The 17,744-nt window shown below is 47.8% G+C and overlaps 1 protein-coding gene across 1 annotated transcript in view; it reads left to right on the plus strand.

The window, feature by feature from the left end:
- Positions 1-17,744, plus strand: part of LOC137421295 (dnaJ homolog subfamily A member 2-like) — a gene marked incomplete at its 5' end in the record, with an annotated part of 29,496 nt that continues 11,752 nt past the window's right edge. The window contains 3 exon segments of the mRNA XM_068107195.2: positions 1-56; positions 9,351-9,416; positions 10,025-10,263. Of these exon segments, the coding sequence (XP_067963296.2) occupies positions 1-56; positions 9,351-9,416; positions 10,025-10,263 (361 nt within the window).

Below are 17,744 nucleotides of genomic sequence, written 5' to 3' on the forward strand. Positions count from 1 at the left end.
GGCTTTACGACATTCTCGGTGTTTCCCCCAATGCTTCTGACTCCGACCTCAGAAAGGTGAACATTAAATATATATATATATATATATAAATATATCTATACGTTCATGGATCTAGTTAGTAACATTTGCTTTGTTCGTCCCGTTTTATTTTGGATACATTTATTTGACGTGTTCGTTCTCATCATTTATGGTATGTGTATCGAAGTGGGATTGCAGAGAGGTTTTGGTGGACATGGACTGGAGTACAGAGACGTTTTGGTAGACATGGACTGCAGTACAGAGACGTTTTGGTGGACTGGAGTACAGAGACGTTTTGGTGGACTGCAGTACAGAGACGTTTTGGTGGACATGGAGTACAGAGACGTTTTGGTGGACATGGAGTACAGAGACGTTTTGGTGGACATGGAGTACAGAGACGTTTTGGTGGACATGGAGTACAGAGACGTTTTGGTGGACATGGAGTACAGAGACGTTTTGGTGGACTGGAGTACAGAGACGTTTTGGTGGACTGGAGTACAGAGACGTTTTGGTGGACATGGAGTACAGAGACGTTTTGGTGGACATGGAGTACAGAGACGTTTTGGTGGACATGGACTGGAGTACAGAGATGTTTTGGTGGACATGGAGTACAGAGACGTTTTGCCTTTGGTGGACGGGAGATAGAGATTTGGGGGAGAGCGAGAGGGAGGCGGCCGGGGGGGGGGGGCGAGGTTGGGAGAGGTGGAGGGGGGGAGGACAGTGAGTGAGAGGAAGGTGTCCGGGGGGGGGGGGGAAGCGAGCGAGAGATAGGTGGCTGGGGGGGGGGAAGCGAGCGAGAGATAGGTGGCTGGGGGGGGGGAGCGAACGAGAGGGAGGTGGCCGGGGGGGGGGGGGAAGCGAACGAGAGGGAGGTGGCCGGGGGGGGGGGGGGGAAGCGAACGAGAGGGAGGTGGCCGAGGGGGGGGGGGAAGCGAGCGAGTGATAGGTAGGCGGGGGAGGGAGAGTGAGATTGGTAGCCGGGGGGGTGGGGAGGGAAGGAGGGAGAGATAGGTGGCCGGGGTGGGGGAGCGAGCGAGAGATAGGTGGCTGGGGGGGGGGGGGAAGCGAGTGAGTGATAGGTAGCCAGGGGGGGAGGGAGAGTGAGATGGGTAGGCGGGGGGGGGAAGGAACGATAGGTGGGGGGGGGGCGGAGGGAAAAAGAGATAGGTGGCAAGTGGGGGGGGGGAGTGAAAGAGAGATCTGTGGGGGGGGGGGGGGAAGCGAACGAGAGGGAGGTGGCCGGGGGGGGGGGGGTGGGAGCGAACGAGAGGGAGGTGGCCGGGGGGGGGTGGGAGCGAACGAGGGGGAGGTGGCCGGGGGGGGGGAGCAAACGAGAGGGAGGTGGCCGGGGGGGGGAGGGGGGGGAGCGCACGAGAGGGAGCTGGCCGGGGGGAAGCGAACGAGAGGGAGGTGGCCGAGTGGGGGGGGGGGAGGGGAAGCGAGCGAGTGATAGGTAGCCAGGGGGGGAGGGAGAGAGAGATAGGTAGCCGGGGTGGGCCAGCGAGCGAGCGAGAGATAGGTGGCCGGGGGCGGGGGGAGGGAGAGATAGGTGGCCGGGGGCGGGGGGGGAGGGAGAGATAGGTGGCCGGGGGCGGGGGGGGAGGGAGAGATAGGTGGCCGGGGGCGGGGGGGGGAGCGAGAGATAGGTGGCCGGGGGGGGGGGCGAGAGATAGGTGGCCGGGGTGGGGCGAGAGTTATGTGGCTGGTGGGGGGGGGAGCGAGTGATAGGTGGGTGGCTGGGGTGGGCCAGCGAGCGAGCGAGAGATAGGTGGCCGGGGGCGGGGGAGCGAGCGATAGGTGGGTGGCCGGGGGAGGGGCAGCGAGCGAGAGATAGGTGGCCGGGGGGGGAGGGAAGTGAGCGAGAGGAGAGAAAGGTTGCCAGGGGTGGGGGGAAGCAGGGAAGCGAGCGAGGGGGGCTGGGGGTGGGATGATGCGAGAGAGAGAGAGAGAGAGGTGGCCGGTGGAGCGAGGGTGAGAGAGGTGGCCGGTGGAGCGAGGGTGAGAGAGGTGGCCGGTGGAGCGAGGGTGAGAGAGGTGGCCGGTGGAGCGAGGGTGGAGGGGAGCGAGGCTGAGAGAGTTGGGGGTGGAGGGGAGCGAGGGTGGGAGAGGTGGGGGTGGAGGGGAGTGAGGGTGGGAGAGGTGGGGATGGAGGGGAGCAAGGGTGGGAGAGGTGGAGGGGAGCGAGGGTGGGAGAGGTGGAGGGGTGGGGAGCGAGGGTGGGAGAGGCGGAAGGGTAGGGGAGCGAGGTTGGGAGAGGTGGAGGTGTAGGGGAGCGAGGGTGGTGGAGGTGTAGGCCTGTAGGGGAGCGAGGGTGGTGGAGGTGTAGGGGAGCGAGGGTGGGAGAGGTGGAGGGGAGTGAGGGTGGGAGAGGTGGAGGGGAGCGGGGGTGGGAGAGGTGGAGGTGGAGGTGGCGGCGGAGGAGAGCGAGGGTGGGAGAGGGGGAGGTGCAGGCGGAGGGGAGTGAGGGTGGGAGATGTGGTGGTGGAGGAGAGCGAGGGTGGGAGAGTTGGAGGGGGGCGAGTGGAGAGAGAGGTGGAGGGGACATAGGGACGGTTCCCTGGAGGGGAGAGGGAGATGGTTCCCTGGAGGGGGGGGGGGGGGGGTGTCTGAATCGAGAGGTTTTGTGGAAGTGGTTGGCGTGGGCTTCACCACAATAGGACATCCCCCCAACCACCTGAGGCTGGCCAAACCCCACCACCTCAGGCTCTCCCCTCCACCCTTGTGCCGGAATCTAGCCTGGTGACCAATTCCCTTCAAGCCGATTCCAATACCAATTTTAAAATGCCTGGGTGTCCACTGGTGTAACGTGGTCAGTTTATATTGGGTTTAAGTTTAGAAATGTTTAATTATCTGGTAAGGGGGAAACCGTTGACGAGCTGCTTTGCTGCAGTCGCAGGATTTTCGTCCTCAGGCCCGCCCGAGGTCACAATATTGACAAACCAGGCAGTGATGTCTTGCTGTCGGGCTCACATAAACGCCGAAAGAAGGGAGCGATGTAATCAGTAATGCCAAATGCGCTGGTGGTGACCTCATAAATTACCCTCTTTGGGGATGCCCTTTCCCTATCCAACCTCGGTCTCGTCGGTTCAGACAGGAAGGACGGCCCCACTCAACAACCAGAATTTTAGCGGGTCGCAGACAAGCGGGAGGTAAATGCCTCTCCCATCGCCAATTGATGGCAGAACACACCTTACTCTTGCCAGTTGGTTGACCACAATACCTGTGGCATTCCTTTGCCACCACATTCTACCATGGCATGGCATTTGACAGCCGATCAATCCTTCCTCTTCCCGCCCAAATGACTCCGCCCTTCCACCCCAAGAAGTCTCCATTTCTGGAATGGCTATAAAAGGCCAGCCAATTTGCTCAGCACAATCTAAACCCATCCTCACTCACCTGGCCTTACCTAGTTCCAGATATTGGAGAAAACAAGTACGGTAAGTCACCGATTTACGTCAGGTCTATTTGCGTTGTAACATAACATTACGACACAAGTCAATTTCAATCGCACAAGTCCGATATAACGTTGTTTGAAAATTTTAAGTACAGTGTGCTACAGCACACCTTGCAAATTTTTTTTAATCCGTGCCGTCTGCCAGTGTATAAGCGCCAAGTACGGGAGAACTGACAACATGGCAGTCGCTTGGTGGATGCAGAATCGCTTTATCCCCCAGTCTCACGTGTTTTGCTATTGAAGGTTGTGGATTTTTTTTTGGAATTTACACTGTTGATGCAGCGTCTTTTCCTCCGCCTTCTTTAACACGCTACATTGGTTTTTCGTTCCCTTCTTTGTCCTTTACTAGGGCATGCCCGTACTATATATATATCTAAAATTATATCCCCCCCCTCTATTTACATGAAATGGTTTGGTCCAAAGCGAACGGCTTGCGAGTACGGTGACAATCCCCCCCCTCTATTTACATGAAATGGTTTGGTCCATTCGCAAAGCCAAAGCGAACGGCAGTTACGAATCGCAGTTACGATGAATCGCAAAGTAGTTTTAATTAGTTTTAAAACATAGTTTAACGCCAACATAGTTTGCCAACGTGAAATAAATGAATACGCTCTCAAATGTGCCGTCCGAGGCAGAGTGTGTTCGCCACGTTCGGCACACGCGATAGCTCGCTGCTCTCTGATTGGTTGAATCGTTTTTTGGACATAGCTCGGTAAGTACTTGTCCGATTAATATGAAACCTTGAAAAGGCACATCCTCGGGTCCCCAGCAATATACCTGGCAAGTTTAAAGTATATCGGACCCGTGGTTGTCGAGAAACAGCGGTCGCATACACACACACAGACAGAGATTAGTGGAATTATAGATAGATGACATCCCTAAAAACAGTAAATTTTCTGTTTAGAATTATTCAATTTTGTTTGACTGTCAGACAGGCTGACTGACTTTAAAAATGATCTCACTCCTCTCTGCGCATGTGGGATCGGACCGACTTCAGAACCAAAGTACTGCGAAACTACAGATTCGTTTTCCAATTAATGTTCCGATTCATGTTAAAAATTTTAACATTATATCAGCATTTTAACATTTTAACATTAACATTATAACATTAAAATTTTTAACATCAGCCATAACATTCGATTGAAATGAAGTTGTTCGTCGATCATAAGCTGACGTTTGTAGGCAGGCAGACAAAGGCACAGCGAACCAATAGCTTAACCCCGTTTTTCGCTTTGCATGCATGGGGTAATTAAAATAAAGTGCGCACAGTGTTACTCAAGGAAGTGCATCATATATTACGAAGGGTACAGACTCTACCACGGAGAATTTGGAGGGCATGCTTGCCGTTTGCATGGAAGGCCATAATCGGCCAAATTGCTCTGGCATGACTTGAAGGAAAGTGTGCGTGCGTCGAGTGATGCGAAGGAGTTTAAGGTGAGCACAAGCTAGTTCCGAAGGTTCACGGAGCATGCAAACCTCTTGATAATGTTTCTGTGAGTAGAGAGGACGCCAGTGCAGCCCTGAACTCTCCCAATACTCTTAAGGAAGCTCGCTATTCTCCAAGACAGGTGTTTAATGTCGACGAGACAGGCCTTTATTGGAAGCACATGCAGCCTTGCACATATTAGTACCGTTAAATTGTCTATTTGTGTGCATCCATTATTTGAATGGTGCTCTATATTGATTTATTTAATTTTTGGCTCTAATATGTACATAAGTGAAGGTTAGGGTAACCAAATGTTTTCCCTGGCAACACCTCCCTCCCATTATAACACTATGTAGATGGAAAAGTCGTATCCGAACAACGTCACAGTTTTTAGGAAGTACCTTTTACCAATGGGCCCAACATTCAGTTGCTACGGGCACCATCACGAACCTACAGTCATGTGAAAAAGTAAGTACACACCATGTAAAGTTTTGACTTTTTCAACATATTTCAACATACAGCTATTTGATCTTCATTTCAACAATATTGATAGATAAAGGTGATATAATAAAACAAATATCTTGAAACATTTACATTTTGTAGTCAATTGTATAATTTAAATAAACACAAATGCAAATTTCACATGTGGAAAAAGTAAGTACACCCCACATTTATCATTACTTCAAATACCTAAAATTTGAATCAGGTGGCCGCTAGCTCAGGTGCAAATGATTAGAACATCGTTAGAGAGGATCTTGAAGGAACCTGTCTTATTTAAACCTCAGACATTTCGTTTGGTTTGCTCTTTGTTGTTGAAGTGTGCAGCGTCACCATGCCTCCTAGATCAAAAGAGCTCTCTGAGGCCTTCAGAAAGAAGGTTATAGATGCCTACGAGTCTGGGAAGGGATTTAAAAAGATCTCCAAACAATTTGAAATCAAACATTCGACTGTCCGGAAGATCATCTACAAGTGGAGAAGATTCCAACAACTGCCAACTTGTTCAGGCCAGGCCGCCCCAGCAAGTTCAGCCCGAGAGCAGACCGCAAGATGCTGAAAGAAGTCTCTAAGAACCCCAGAATGTCATCACGGGACCTACAGGTAGCTCTTGCCACTGTTGATGTCAAAGTGCACGAGTCCACCATTAGAAAGAGGCTGCACAAATTTGATCTACATGGGAGGTGTGCCAGGAGGAAACCTTTGCTGTCCAGAAAGAACATCAGGGCAAGACTAAAGCTTGCCAATGAACACCTAGGCAAAGACCAGCACTTCTGGAACAATGTGCTCTGGACAGATGAGTCAAAGGTAGAGCTATTTGGCCACAGTACCAGAAGACATGTTTGGCGAAAACTAAAGACAACATTTGATCACAAGAACCTGATACCAACTATAAAGCATGGTGGTGGAAATATTATGGTTTGGGGCAGCTTTGCTGCATCAGGGCCTGGGCAGCTCACCGTCATAGAATCCACTATGAATTCTTCATTGTACCAGAGGGTGCTTGAGGATAATGTGAGGCCATCTGTCGGAAAGCTGAAGCTCAACCGAAGGTGGACCTTGCAACATGACAATGACCCTAAACATACCAGTAAATCCACCAAGGAATGGATGAAAAGAAAGAAATGGAGGGTTTTGGAATGGCCAAGTCAAAGCCCGGATCTAAATCCCATCGAGATGTTGTGGGGGGATTTGAAACGAGCTGTGCATGCAAGAAACCCCTCAAACATCACACAGCTGAAAGAATTCTGCATGGAGGAGTGGGCAAAAATTTCTCCCAGTCGATGTCAGAGACTGGTAGACAGTTAGAAGGAACGCGTACTTGAGGTTGTTTCTGCCAAAGGGGGCAATACCACCTATTAGAGCAAAGGGTGTACTTACTTTTTCCACATGCGAAATTTGCATTTATGTTTATTTAAATTATACAATGGACTACAAAATGTAAATGTTTCATGATATTTGTTATATTATATCACCTTTATCTATCAATATTGTTGAAATGAAGATCTCAAATAGCTGTATGTTGAAATATGTTGAAAAAGTCAAAACTTTACATGGGGTGTACTTACTTTTTCACGTCACTGTATGTGGAAGAGACAGAGGAGAATCACACCAATAACACATGGAAATAACACACGTGTGGAAGATTGACAGAGGAGAATCTCTGGGACTGGTTGTAAGCATTAATGATAGAATATAAACAAATGCTTAAAATGCATGTTGTTGTGTTGTTGTTTATCTATCAATATTGTTGAAATGAAGATCAAATAGCTGTATGTTGAAATATGTTGAAAAAGTCAAAACTTTACATGGGGTGTACTTACTTTTTCACGTGACTGTATACAAGGTCGTAGACGTGCATTGCTGTCCCTTATGCTTGTGCATGTTATTTTTATAAGCCACATTTGCACTTCCTTGTTTGAAAGCAAGCATGTGCTGGAAGTGAAAGGGAAGAGGTGGGTTTTGTTCCACACAACTGTGCACCGCAACACATGAGCAATATTACCGGGGAGGTGTGGGAAGTCACATTGGTGGTCTGGAACATTTATTTTGGCAATGAGCGAACAAACAGGCCAAAAGATGCACCCCCATGGCTTTATATTGTTTCGGACGCGGGGTTTGGGGTTTTGCCATGAGGGGACTTCTCGGGCTCCTCCCGACTACCGGTCGAACACCAATTAGTCGACCAAATATCCCAGGGTCCTCCGTCTGACACCACTTAGCTGGAGATGATGTGGCTTATCTAATTGAGGATCGCACCCTCGATGCATACTCGATTACTTCATCAGAAATAGTTGAACAGTATTGTTGAGTATGCACAGGCAACATGTGAGCCAATCGATTGGGGTGGAAAAAGTCCCGGCTATCACAGGTGTGGACTATGCTACACAAATGGAGGAAAATACATCATATAAGTGTAAGGTGTGTTATGGGGTTTATTATCTACAAGGGGTTGAGGGAACATGTACATTCAAAGCAAATGTTTTTTTTAACAAGTACAGCAGACAAATAACAACACAACATGCATTTTAAGGCCATTTTCCCTGCTAGAGCGGGAGTTAGCCTTGCGGTCCCCATGACAATCTTCTCCATCTTGCCCTATTTTCTGCATCTCTCCTTGTTAACCCTCTTGCCCACATTTCTTCTTCCACCATCTTTGGCCAAGTCTTTCTCGGTCTTCCCCGTCCTCTACTTCCTTCTACATTCATTTCCATCACTCTTCTCAACCAGTCACTTTCATCCTTCCTCAACACATGACCAAACCATCTCCACCTGTTCCTCTTCACAGCATCAATCACAGGCTCTATTCCCATCATTTTTCGCAATTCATCATTTGTCTTCCTCTCTCTCAACGATACTCCGTACATCCATCGAACCATTCGCATTTCCAACCTTTCCAACCAACAGCAGACAAAATAGATGGTTATTCATGTGGTGAGACAAAAGACAAGCAATGAGGTGTATTTGTGTGGTGCAGCAATGTACAGAGCAAAAAGACAGTACTGATATTAACCCGTTCTAAATGACCCCTTATACATCTTAACCTCGAATTATATCTCTTACCTAAGAACATGACATTGGCATTAAATCAGACAGACACCCAAAGGAAAGGTAGGAAAGTTCAGAGAGATAGAGCAGGGTGAGGCTGGTCCGACCTCTTGCTCACCGCGCAAGGGCTGACGAGCCCTTCACTTCCTGTACTGGGGAAAAGGTAATTGGAAAGCATACTGACCTCATACTCTTTTAATTATTGAATGGGGGTCGTTGGTGCTGATTGTCCGGCCTGCTCCAACACTCCTTCCTTGCTGTTGGTTGAAGCGTTGCGGTGGTTGGGTGGTGGATTATGTCGCGCAGAGTTGAATGGGATTTTGGCACCATATGAAATGAGGGTTTGTGCTGCACGTTTGCACGTGTCTGTGCCTCACCCGCCAAGGTAAAGATGTAATTTAAAGAAGATGGGGAAACCCTTCGCTAATCCCACACAATGCATATTCCCTTTGAAAAACACTAGATATAAGGGAGGACTATCTGGACGACTTAATGATGAAATAACTGTCTCGGGAGCCTGTATGTTGGGTGCCATTGCAAGGGAGGTTGCAGTTTTGCAGAACCGTAACAATATTCTTGACCGCGTTGAAATTGTATAAACCTGTGTGATATCCCGGCTTTCTCGAAATTGTCCTTTATGTTGGACTTCAAGCTTTAACACGTATGACCAATAATCTAATTTATTCTTTGAAATTGTGAATGGCTCTTACCGACTCGGGATCTTGTAGACATTAAACTTTACCAAATATTTAAAATGGTTTGCAATACTGTTTAATCTCAGACATGATCAACATAATTGGATGATTTGCCTTTCATATTGCAGCTCGATGTATTCACCTGGGAGGCTTGTTATCACCCCCCCCCCCCCCCCCACCCTTTTCTCCCCGATTTCTCATCAATATACCTCAGGCTTTTCGACGCCTGGCCAAGGAATGCCACCCTGATAAGAATCCCAATGCTACAGCAGCAGAGAAGGTAAGATTTTACTTGCATTCAGCAGCTCTGTGCTTTGGTCATTGCTACACAAATACAGCTTAATTCCACCCCCTTCAGAAACACATGCACAAACATACATGTGCACACACACATGCACAAACATACATGTGCACACACTCATGCACAAACATACATGTGCACACACACATGCACAAACATACATATGCACACACACATGCACACACACATGAATACGCACATGCACACGGACGAATGCACGCACATGCACAAACATACACATGCACAAACATACACATGCACCATTGCACATGCATATGCACCCACATATGCATACGCACTTTTTGTAAATTTTCTGAAACAACGCGAACATTTCTTTTAAAGCGAATAAAATTGTGCTTTTCCCTGTAGAGCACAGTTCAACATAAAGATGTACAGTTACAGTGTTGAGTGTAGCATTTTGATAGTGTTCTTGCTTGATGCGATTCAAACAATATAATATACCAATATATTCTGAAACATTATAATGAACTAAAAATCCTTCCTGGATGAGTAGGTATTTTCATTTGGTAATACTTCTTGGCATTACAACTTGTTGTTTTTTGTTGGTGTTTTTTACTCTGGTCCAGTTCAAGGAGCTGAACTTTGCTTATGAGGTTTTGTCAAACCCAGAAAAGCGTGAAATTTACAATCGCCTTGGGGAGAAAGGCCTGCGAGAGGGTGGAGGTAGCTCCAACATGGAAGACATTTTCTCGCACATCTTTGGTGGTAGCAGTCTCTTTGGAGGCTTCCTCAGTGGTGGCATGCACTCGCGTGGAGGAAGCAGCAGTCGTCGCCGCCGAGGAGAGGACATGGTACACCCGCTAAAGTAAGAAATCCCTTCGCAAGTCGTGCACTCCACTACCACAATACAATATTTGAGAAAGGCCCTGACAGTCCCACCACACCTATCCTGCAGACTTTTCCCATGTCTTGTGTCAACAACAACGACAAAATTTTATTTTGCATGAGCCCAAATACGGCCTTTTGATGTTTAGAATTTGACAAGTTGTGTTGTACTGTACTCATTTAACCAATCACGCAATCACCGAGATATTTTGCTTTAGTCACTAAGGGACAACGTTGGTCACCTACCTGGGACAACCTTTGGTCTTTATAAAGATGTGTACTGTTACGTGCTCCTCCCCGACCCCCTGGTCACGGTGTACCTCCGAGCCCCGAGAGGAGTCACGGCAGAAAAATGTGTTATTCTGTATGTCAAAGATCAATGGTGAAGCCACACCAATTGTTACCAACAAACAAGTATTGTATTAAGATCACACAAGAATAACAGTACAACAATAATATGAATCAAAAGTACAATCAATATCACATGATGGTACCATCAGTTTTGTAATATATAACTCACTGTGCTCCAAGTGAGTGAAACAAGAACATCCCCAATGTCTCTAATCCCCGGCTTCAAGCCAAAGTCGATCCGCTCCAGCGATCGACAGATCAATGTCCAATCGAGACCAGAATCCCGTTGGGTTGGTAGTTACAGTCCTCCTGCCAAAGCTGTGCAAAGGCGCCCTCCAGGCGACTGGGAAATCCAAAGGCGCCCTCCAGGTGACTGGGAAATCACACCCTCGGGTATGGACGGTTCCGCAGCTTTCAGTCGGCGAACCGCAAATTAATCTTCAAAAGCCACGTTGCGCACACACACACACACACCAGATACGTCCGAATGCGGTGACAACGGCTGAAGTGAAGCAAAGAAAAACCTTGCGCGACGCACAAAGGCTGAAGCGAAGCAAAGAAACCTTGCCCGACGCGCAAAGCGCGTGAGTCAAAATGGCCGACGGTCCGTTCTCAAGACGTAACGGCCCGACGATGACTCTCTCCGGGAATCGATCGCAAAACCTGACACGCCGTTTAATCTGTCACAGCGATAACCACTCTGTCACAGGAATCCCTTTCCTGGGAAACCCAAAGTTCACTCGTGACTCTTGCTCGCCAACGTTCGCTCCAGACCGCAAAGCAACTATGCTTCTTGTCCGACTCCACTCGCTCTGCCTTCTTTTCTCTTCTTCCTCTTCGTCGTCCCGTTCCCGATCCGGTTTCCTGTTTCTTTTAACACTAACTTTTTCACCTTTTGAAAACGGTTCATTAACAACAAACCTTTTGAAAACAATAATAGTACATGGAATCAAAAATGTTTACAGTGGATGAAAACCACCACAACGGAAGTGACGAATCCGTAACTACATATTGCGGCGGCTTAATACTTGAGAGAAACAGATAACTGATTATTGCAGTTTTCATGAGATCAAACATGATCCGGTCCTAACTGGAGAAACACAGCAAGAGCCTTCATTGGAAAGGGCCTTCAAAATAAGATTCGTTTTATTGGCCTTGCAATACCCACATCTTAAAGACAATTTAATTGAGATGAGGACAGAGTTTGCCAAGTCCTTGAAGCTCCTGGAAAATCGAGAAATGAATGATTGATGATCATTCCTGGAAAATCGAGGAAATTGCACAAAAATATATAATCTGCCAGGCCCCTGTATGAATTGTTAATTCCGCTGGTCTCGTTGCCAATTTTAACCTCCCCCAGGTATTTACCATTAAAGCCACACCAAAATGGTTTCTCTGTCCGGTTAGTCCATGGACTACAGAGTCACCACGGATCTCGCATGGTGCTAAATTAACTTTGAAATTATTCCTGCGTTAATCCCCTCTAATGTTCTTCTCTTCTGTCTGCTCCTAATTAATGTGTCAATGGCCTCTGGCATTTATCCATTCAGACCAAAAATATTTGAGAACCCTTGCCCTGCTGCGACTTTACGTGGTTTCAATTTTACACATGTCATTGTAAAGGAGCAACAGAGCTTCTGCGGTGCAGGTGGTAGCATAGACACAGCACGTACAGTACCGCACTGTACCTATCTCTGTCAACACTGCATGTTCTGTGTAACTGTAATCAATTTCTTTGTTTTCAATTGTTGGTGCCCTTCGTGATTTTTAACCATGTCTCACAAGAAGAAAACTCTTTTTCTAGTGGTGAACCAAGTTGAAAATAATTCGAGAAAAGTGATGTCTTTGACAGAAAGTGGAGGTTTTGGATAAGCTGGGCTGGGCGAGAGAGTGCACAACGTCACTGGGCAGACTCTATGGTGTTAACGAGTATCGTATCCGCCAAGTAAATAAATGCGCAGAAAACATATGGGGAATGAATGCTCTGCTTTTGCACCTATAGCGAGGGTGATTCCGGTAAACCGCTCCACTACATGAATCGTGAGTTTTATAGGTGAGAGGAAACGTAACTCCCCAGCGTTTAAATAATAAATAAATAAATAAATAAGGTTTACTGTTGTCCGAAATTCACTGACGAAAATTCACCTCATATGTATAGAGCATAATTTGTTGCCTTGGAATTTTTCTGAAAATGAGTTTATTATCATGGTAATTGCATTTTACTCCATGTAAGCTATCAATGTGACACAAGCTGGTGGTTAATGCTGCAAAAGGTACAACTTGGAATGGTTCCGTTCCATGGTATGCATAACATGCCGAGCTACAATATTGTTGTGGTTTTTAGAACCCTCCACTTGGTAATTTTTTGTAAATGTTCCCTTATAAATAATCCCCTGTAAATACTCCCATTGTTGGTGTAAAGGTCAAAGGTCGCACCTTAGTTAGGCCACGAGCAACACGTAGCACACCATAGGCTTCTTCTTTAGTTATTTCATTAGTATGTGTTTCAGGTAAGGATCTGTTTCCAATAGTTGAATCTGCGTTGAATTAATCAAATAACCTAGGCCCCTTCTCAAATTCCCATTCCATTCATATTGCGGCGTAATCTGCCCTCCAAATCATATTGCGCTACTCTACCAGCCGCAGCCGCCAGCAGCGTTCGCTGCCTTTGAGCTGAAGCTCGCCCCAAGCCGCCATAAGCCACGTGGCAGAGTGGGAGAAGAAGGGAGCAGCGGCCAGGAACATAGGCGTGGCCCCATCAACGCGTCACGAGGGGAGGTACCGATGAACCCTCACGACCAATCCGGTCCGAGGCGTGTTCACCGGTAGGCAGAGCAAAGCGGACGCGGCTTGATCTGCGATGCTTGTAATAAAAGCGCGAGCGCGAAGCCCTTTTACGCAGATGCGGGGGAGATGATGGGCAGAGAGGAGAGAAGATCGGCAGATGATCGGCAAACTTGAGAGAACAGCGCAGAGGCGGCGAATGATAAGAACATTGTGCGGAGGATCGCTTGGGACGATCGTTTTTGATACGAACTGCCGTTGGTTTTGAGAGCGTTCGGTACGCTATGCGTACGCGCATTCCAGCCCCTTGCATATGTAAGGTCCGGTCGCGCGCCAACGATACGCGAAGCTGCCTGCCTTTCTTCGCCCGCGGACCCAGAGCCTGGACGGAGTCGACCTGCCTGGACCCATCTGCCTGGACCTTCCTCCCCTACCAGCTACCATTCCGTGTGAGTCTGTCTGTTTGTCCTGGGGTCGTGATAAGTTAAGACTGTTTAGATAAGTTTGCCCTATGTCCTTTTGATTCCTTCTTCTTGTATATTCCCTTCTTTAGTTTCCTCTTGTAGTGTAGTAAATAGGGGGCACCTCCGGGACACAAAGGTGATCCCGGGGGAGGAGGCTGTTTCACAGCACCACTTGGTTGTCTGCGACATAAGGGTGAAAGGTGCGAAGAGAGCTCGGCGGGTGAAGTACCAACCGAGAATGAAGGTGTGGAGGTTGAAAGATGTGACAGTAAGGGAGGCATTAAAAGAGAGGCTGAGTAGGGTAGAGGATGATGTGGTTGAGCTTGAAAAGTGGTTGGATGTCAATGAAAGCTAGTCTGTTGGGAGCCGTTGGTGAGGTATGTGGATGGACAAAAGGACCACCGAGGCACTCGGAAACATGATGGTGGGATGTTGAGGTTGGAAAGAGGATTGACGAGAAGAGGAAGAAGTTCAAAGAGTGGCAGAAGGCGAAGGGTACGGGAGCAGAAACAGCAGAGCATGAAAGTTATAAGGCAGCCAGGAAGGCTGCAAAGAAAGAGGTAGCAAAGGCGCGCAGGAGGCATGTAGGAAAATGTTTGGAGAACGCTTGGATTCGGAAGAGGGTCAGAAAGCAGTATTCAGGATTGCAAAGCAGATAGCGAAAGAGAGGTGTGATGTGATGGGGGTGAGTTGCTTGAAGGATGAAGTGGGACAAATCGTTGTCGACCCAGATGGAATTAATGGAAGATGGAAAAGATATATGGAAATGCTGTTGAATACAGAGAATGAATGGGATGGCAACATAGAGAGTAACCCAGTTTTAGGACCGGCAGAGAAGATAACTGAGAAGGAAGTTGAGGAAGCGATAAAAGCAATGAAGGGTAGAAAAGCGGGAGGGCCGACGGGAGTTGTGGGAGATATGTTGAAGGCAGCAGGAAGTTGGGGTGTGAAGAGGATGACAGAGATCTGTAATTTGGTGGTGAAAGAAGGCCGCATTCCAGTGGATTGGGAACTGAGTACCCTCGTCCCTCTATACAAGGGGAAAGGTGACCCTCTGGAGTGTGGCTCGTACCGAGCGATAAAGTTATTGGAGCATGGAATGAAGGTATTGGAAAGGGTGTTGGAGAGGAGGATAAGGAAGAAAGTGAAGATCGACGAAATGCAGTTTGGATTTATGCCAGGAAGAGGAACGACAGATGCGCTTTTCATTGTGAGGCAGTTGCAGGAGAAGTACATGGATAAGAGGAAGAAGTTGTTTTTTGGGTTTGTTGATCTGGAGAAAGCATTCGATCGGGTTCCACGCAAAGTATTGACATGGGCATTGAGGAAGTTAGGAGTGGAGGAATGGTTGATCAGAGTAGTGATGGCAATGTACAAAAGAGCACGCACAGCTGTAAGGACGAAGGACGGGAACAGTGGTGAGTTTGAGGTGAAGGTGGGAGTGCATCAGGGGTCTGTACTAAGTCCACTACTATTTGTAGCTGTGATGGAGGTGCTGGCTCAGACCGTAAAGGAGGGTTTACCGTGGGAGTTGTTGTATGCAGATGATCTGGTGTTGATTGCGGAAAGTATGGATGGACTGAAGGAAAAGATGAACAAGTGGAAGGAATGTATGGAGACAAAAGGTCTGAAGGTGAATATCGGAAAGACAAAGGTGATGGCAAGTGGTAAAGGATGTGGTGAGGTGGAAAGAACTGGGAAGTGGCCGTGTGCTGTGTGTAGGAAGGGTGTCGGAGTGAACTCCATTCAATGTACAATGTGTGCTGAGTGGGTTCATCAAAAATGTAGTGGTCTGAGAGGGTCATTAACCAGTGTGGCAGCTACATTCAAATGTAAGGTGTGCACAGAGGGAGCTGCAGATGGAGGAAATGTTGAGTTGGATCTTGGAGACGGCGTGAAGCTGGAAGGTGTGAAAACATTTTGCTACCTCGGAGACATGCTGAATGGAGAAGGTGGATCAGACTCTGCAACGGTTGCTCGAGTGAGATGTGCATGGAAGAAGTTTCGGGAACTGAGTGGCGTGCTGATGAGGAGGAGAGTGTCGCTGAAGCTGAAGGGAAAGGTGTATGCTGCATGTGTGAGAAGTGTTATGATTTATGGGAGCGAGACATGGGTAATGAACGTAGAGCAGCAACGAAGGCTGGAAAGGGTGGAAATGCGAATGGTTCGATGGATGTGCGGAGTATCGTTGAGAGAGAGGAAGACAAATGATGAATTGCGAAAGATGATGGGAATATTGCCTGTGATTGATGCTGTGAAGAGTAACAGGTTGAGATGGTTTGGTCATGTATTGAGGAAGGATGAAAGTGACTGGTTGAGAAGAGTGATGGAAGTTAATGTAGAAGGAAGTAGAGGACGGGGAAGACCGAGAAAGACTTGGCTAAAGATGGTGGAAGAAGAAATGCGGGCAAGGGGGTTAACAAGGAGAGATGCAGAAAATAGGGCAAAATGGAGAAGATTGTCATGGGGACCGCAAGGCTAACCCCCGCTCTAGCAGGGAACATGGCCTTAAAATGCATGTTGTGTTGTAGTAAATAAACCATATTTGTTCTTCCTTCACCCTCTTATTCTTTGGTTCCTCTCATCCAATCGCTTGCGTCCTGTCCCCAATTGAGTACCTGCGGCACGATTTGGCCAACCGCTTTAAATCGGGTTTATTCCTTTTGTTAACGGCTCGGATCGTGGATTGCTAAACCGCTCGGCAATTGCCATCACATCCGCGGTTCGAGCAGGGACTCATCTCCCTGCTTTGCGGAGAGATTGGTGAAGGTATTTGGGAAACCTTTGACCAATCACCCTGGCCAATCTCATCCCGCAAAGGAGCGGGATAGTTCCAGGACCGGAGACGGCCAGCTTAATGAGACAAGGGGATTAACCCCCCCTTGCTAACGGGAGTGCCGTACTCCGAGATCCGTAACAATATATTTGCTGTTGATATGCATGTATTTCTGAAATATCCAATGGAATACCAGAAAACGAGCAAAGTTTCATTTTTCGACTTGGGTTTTATTGCAATGTCATTTGTTACATAAAAGATTTGTGTTAAAAGTCCTAGAAAACAAGCTTTTTGTCCTGGAAAACTCCTGGAAAGTTTGTCTTCCATGGCTGTGTGAATCATGGAGGAGATTGGTGCAGAAACTGTTTTTTTCTATGAAAGATGTCAAGGTAACGCTTGCTTGAAAATTGCATTGGAGATCATCAGGTGGCGACCCTTAATCCATTTTACATGGACAGCCCCCTTACCTGCCTCTACCATTTAAATAGCTTTTGTTATCGATTAACATCAATGATATTTCAGTGCTTCTTTTAAGAACTACTAGCCTGGTGTTGGCTTGCGGTTAGGGTGCCGACTTGGGATCCGAGGATCCTGGGTTCGAATCCCGGTCGATCCCTGAATTACCATCAGGGGGGTTAACCCAGACTGTCATCCTTCCGAGGTCGGCAAATTGAGTACCAGTTCAGTGCTAATTCCCTGTGTGTCGCAAAAGGCGACCAACAGGGTTGGCGGCAGGAAGGGCATCCGGCCGTGAAACATTGCTTCAAAAAGGGGACCAAGGTGCCCAAAAAAGGCCAACCCCTGCTCTGCGGGGAAAAATGGCTTCTAAATGTGGTTCTTCTTTAAAGAACTACTGGTGCATGGCAATGTACTCCCATAGTTTCTCATTTTAGATTGAAACGCACTCCCCCTCCCCCCATAGTATGTGCACCTCTTCATGCTCACATGATTCCTCATGGGGATAAATATCTGCTCCAGACCTCGGTGTGTAATGGGTGGCCAAAGTCTTGTGATCGTCACTTTTCACATGCAGATGTGCTGCTACTGCTTCTGCTGGGATAGTTGATTGCCTTTAGTTTGCGATTT

The sequence above is a fragment of the Myxine glutinosa genome, chromosome 2 (genome assembly GCF_964187855.1).
Source record: "Myxine glutinosa chromosome 2, kmMyxGlut1.1, whole genome shotgun sequence".
NCBI lineage: Eukaryota > Metazoa > Chordata > Myxini > Myxiniformes > Myxinidae > Myxine > Myxine glutinosa.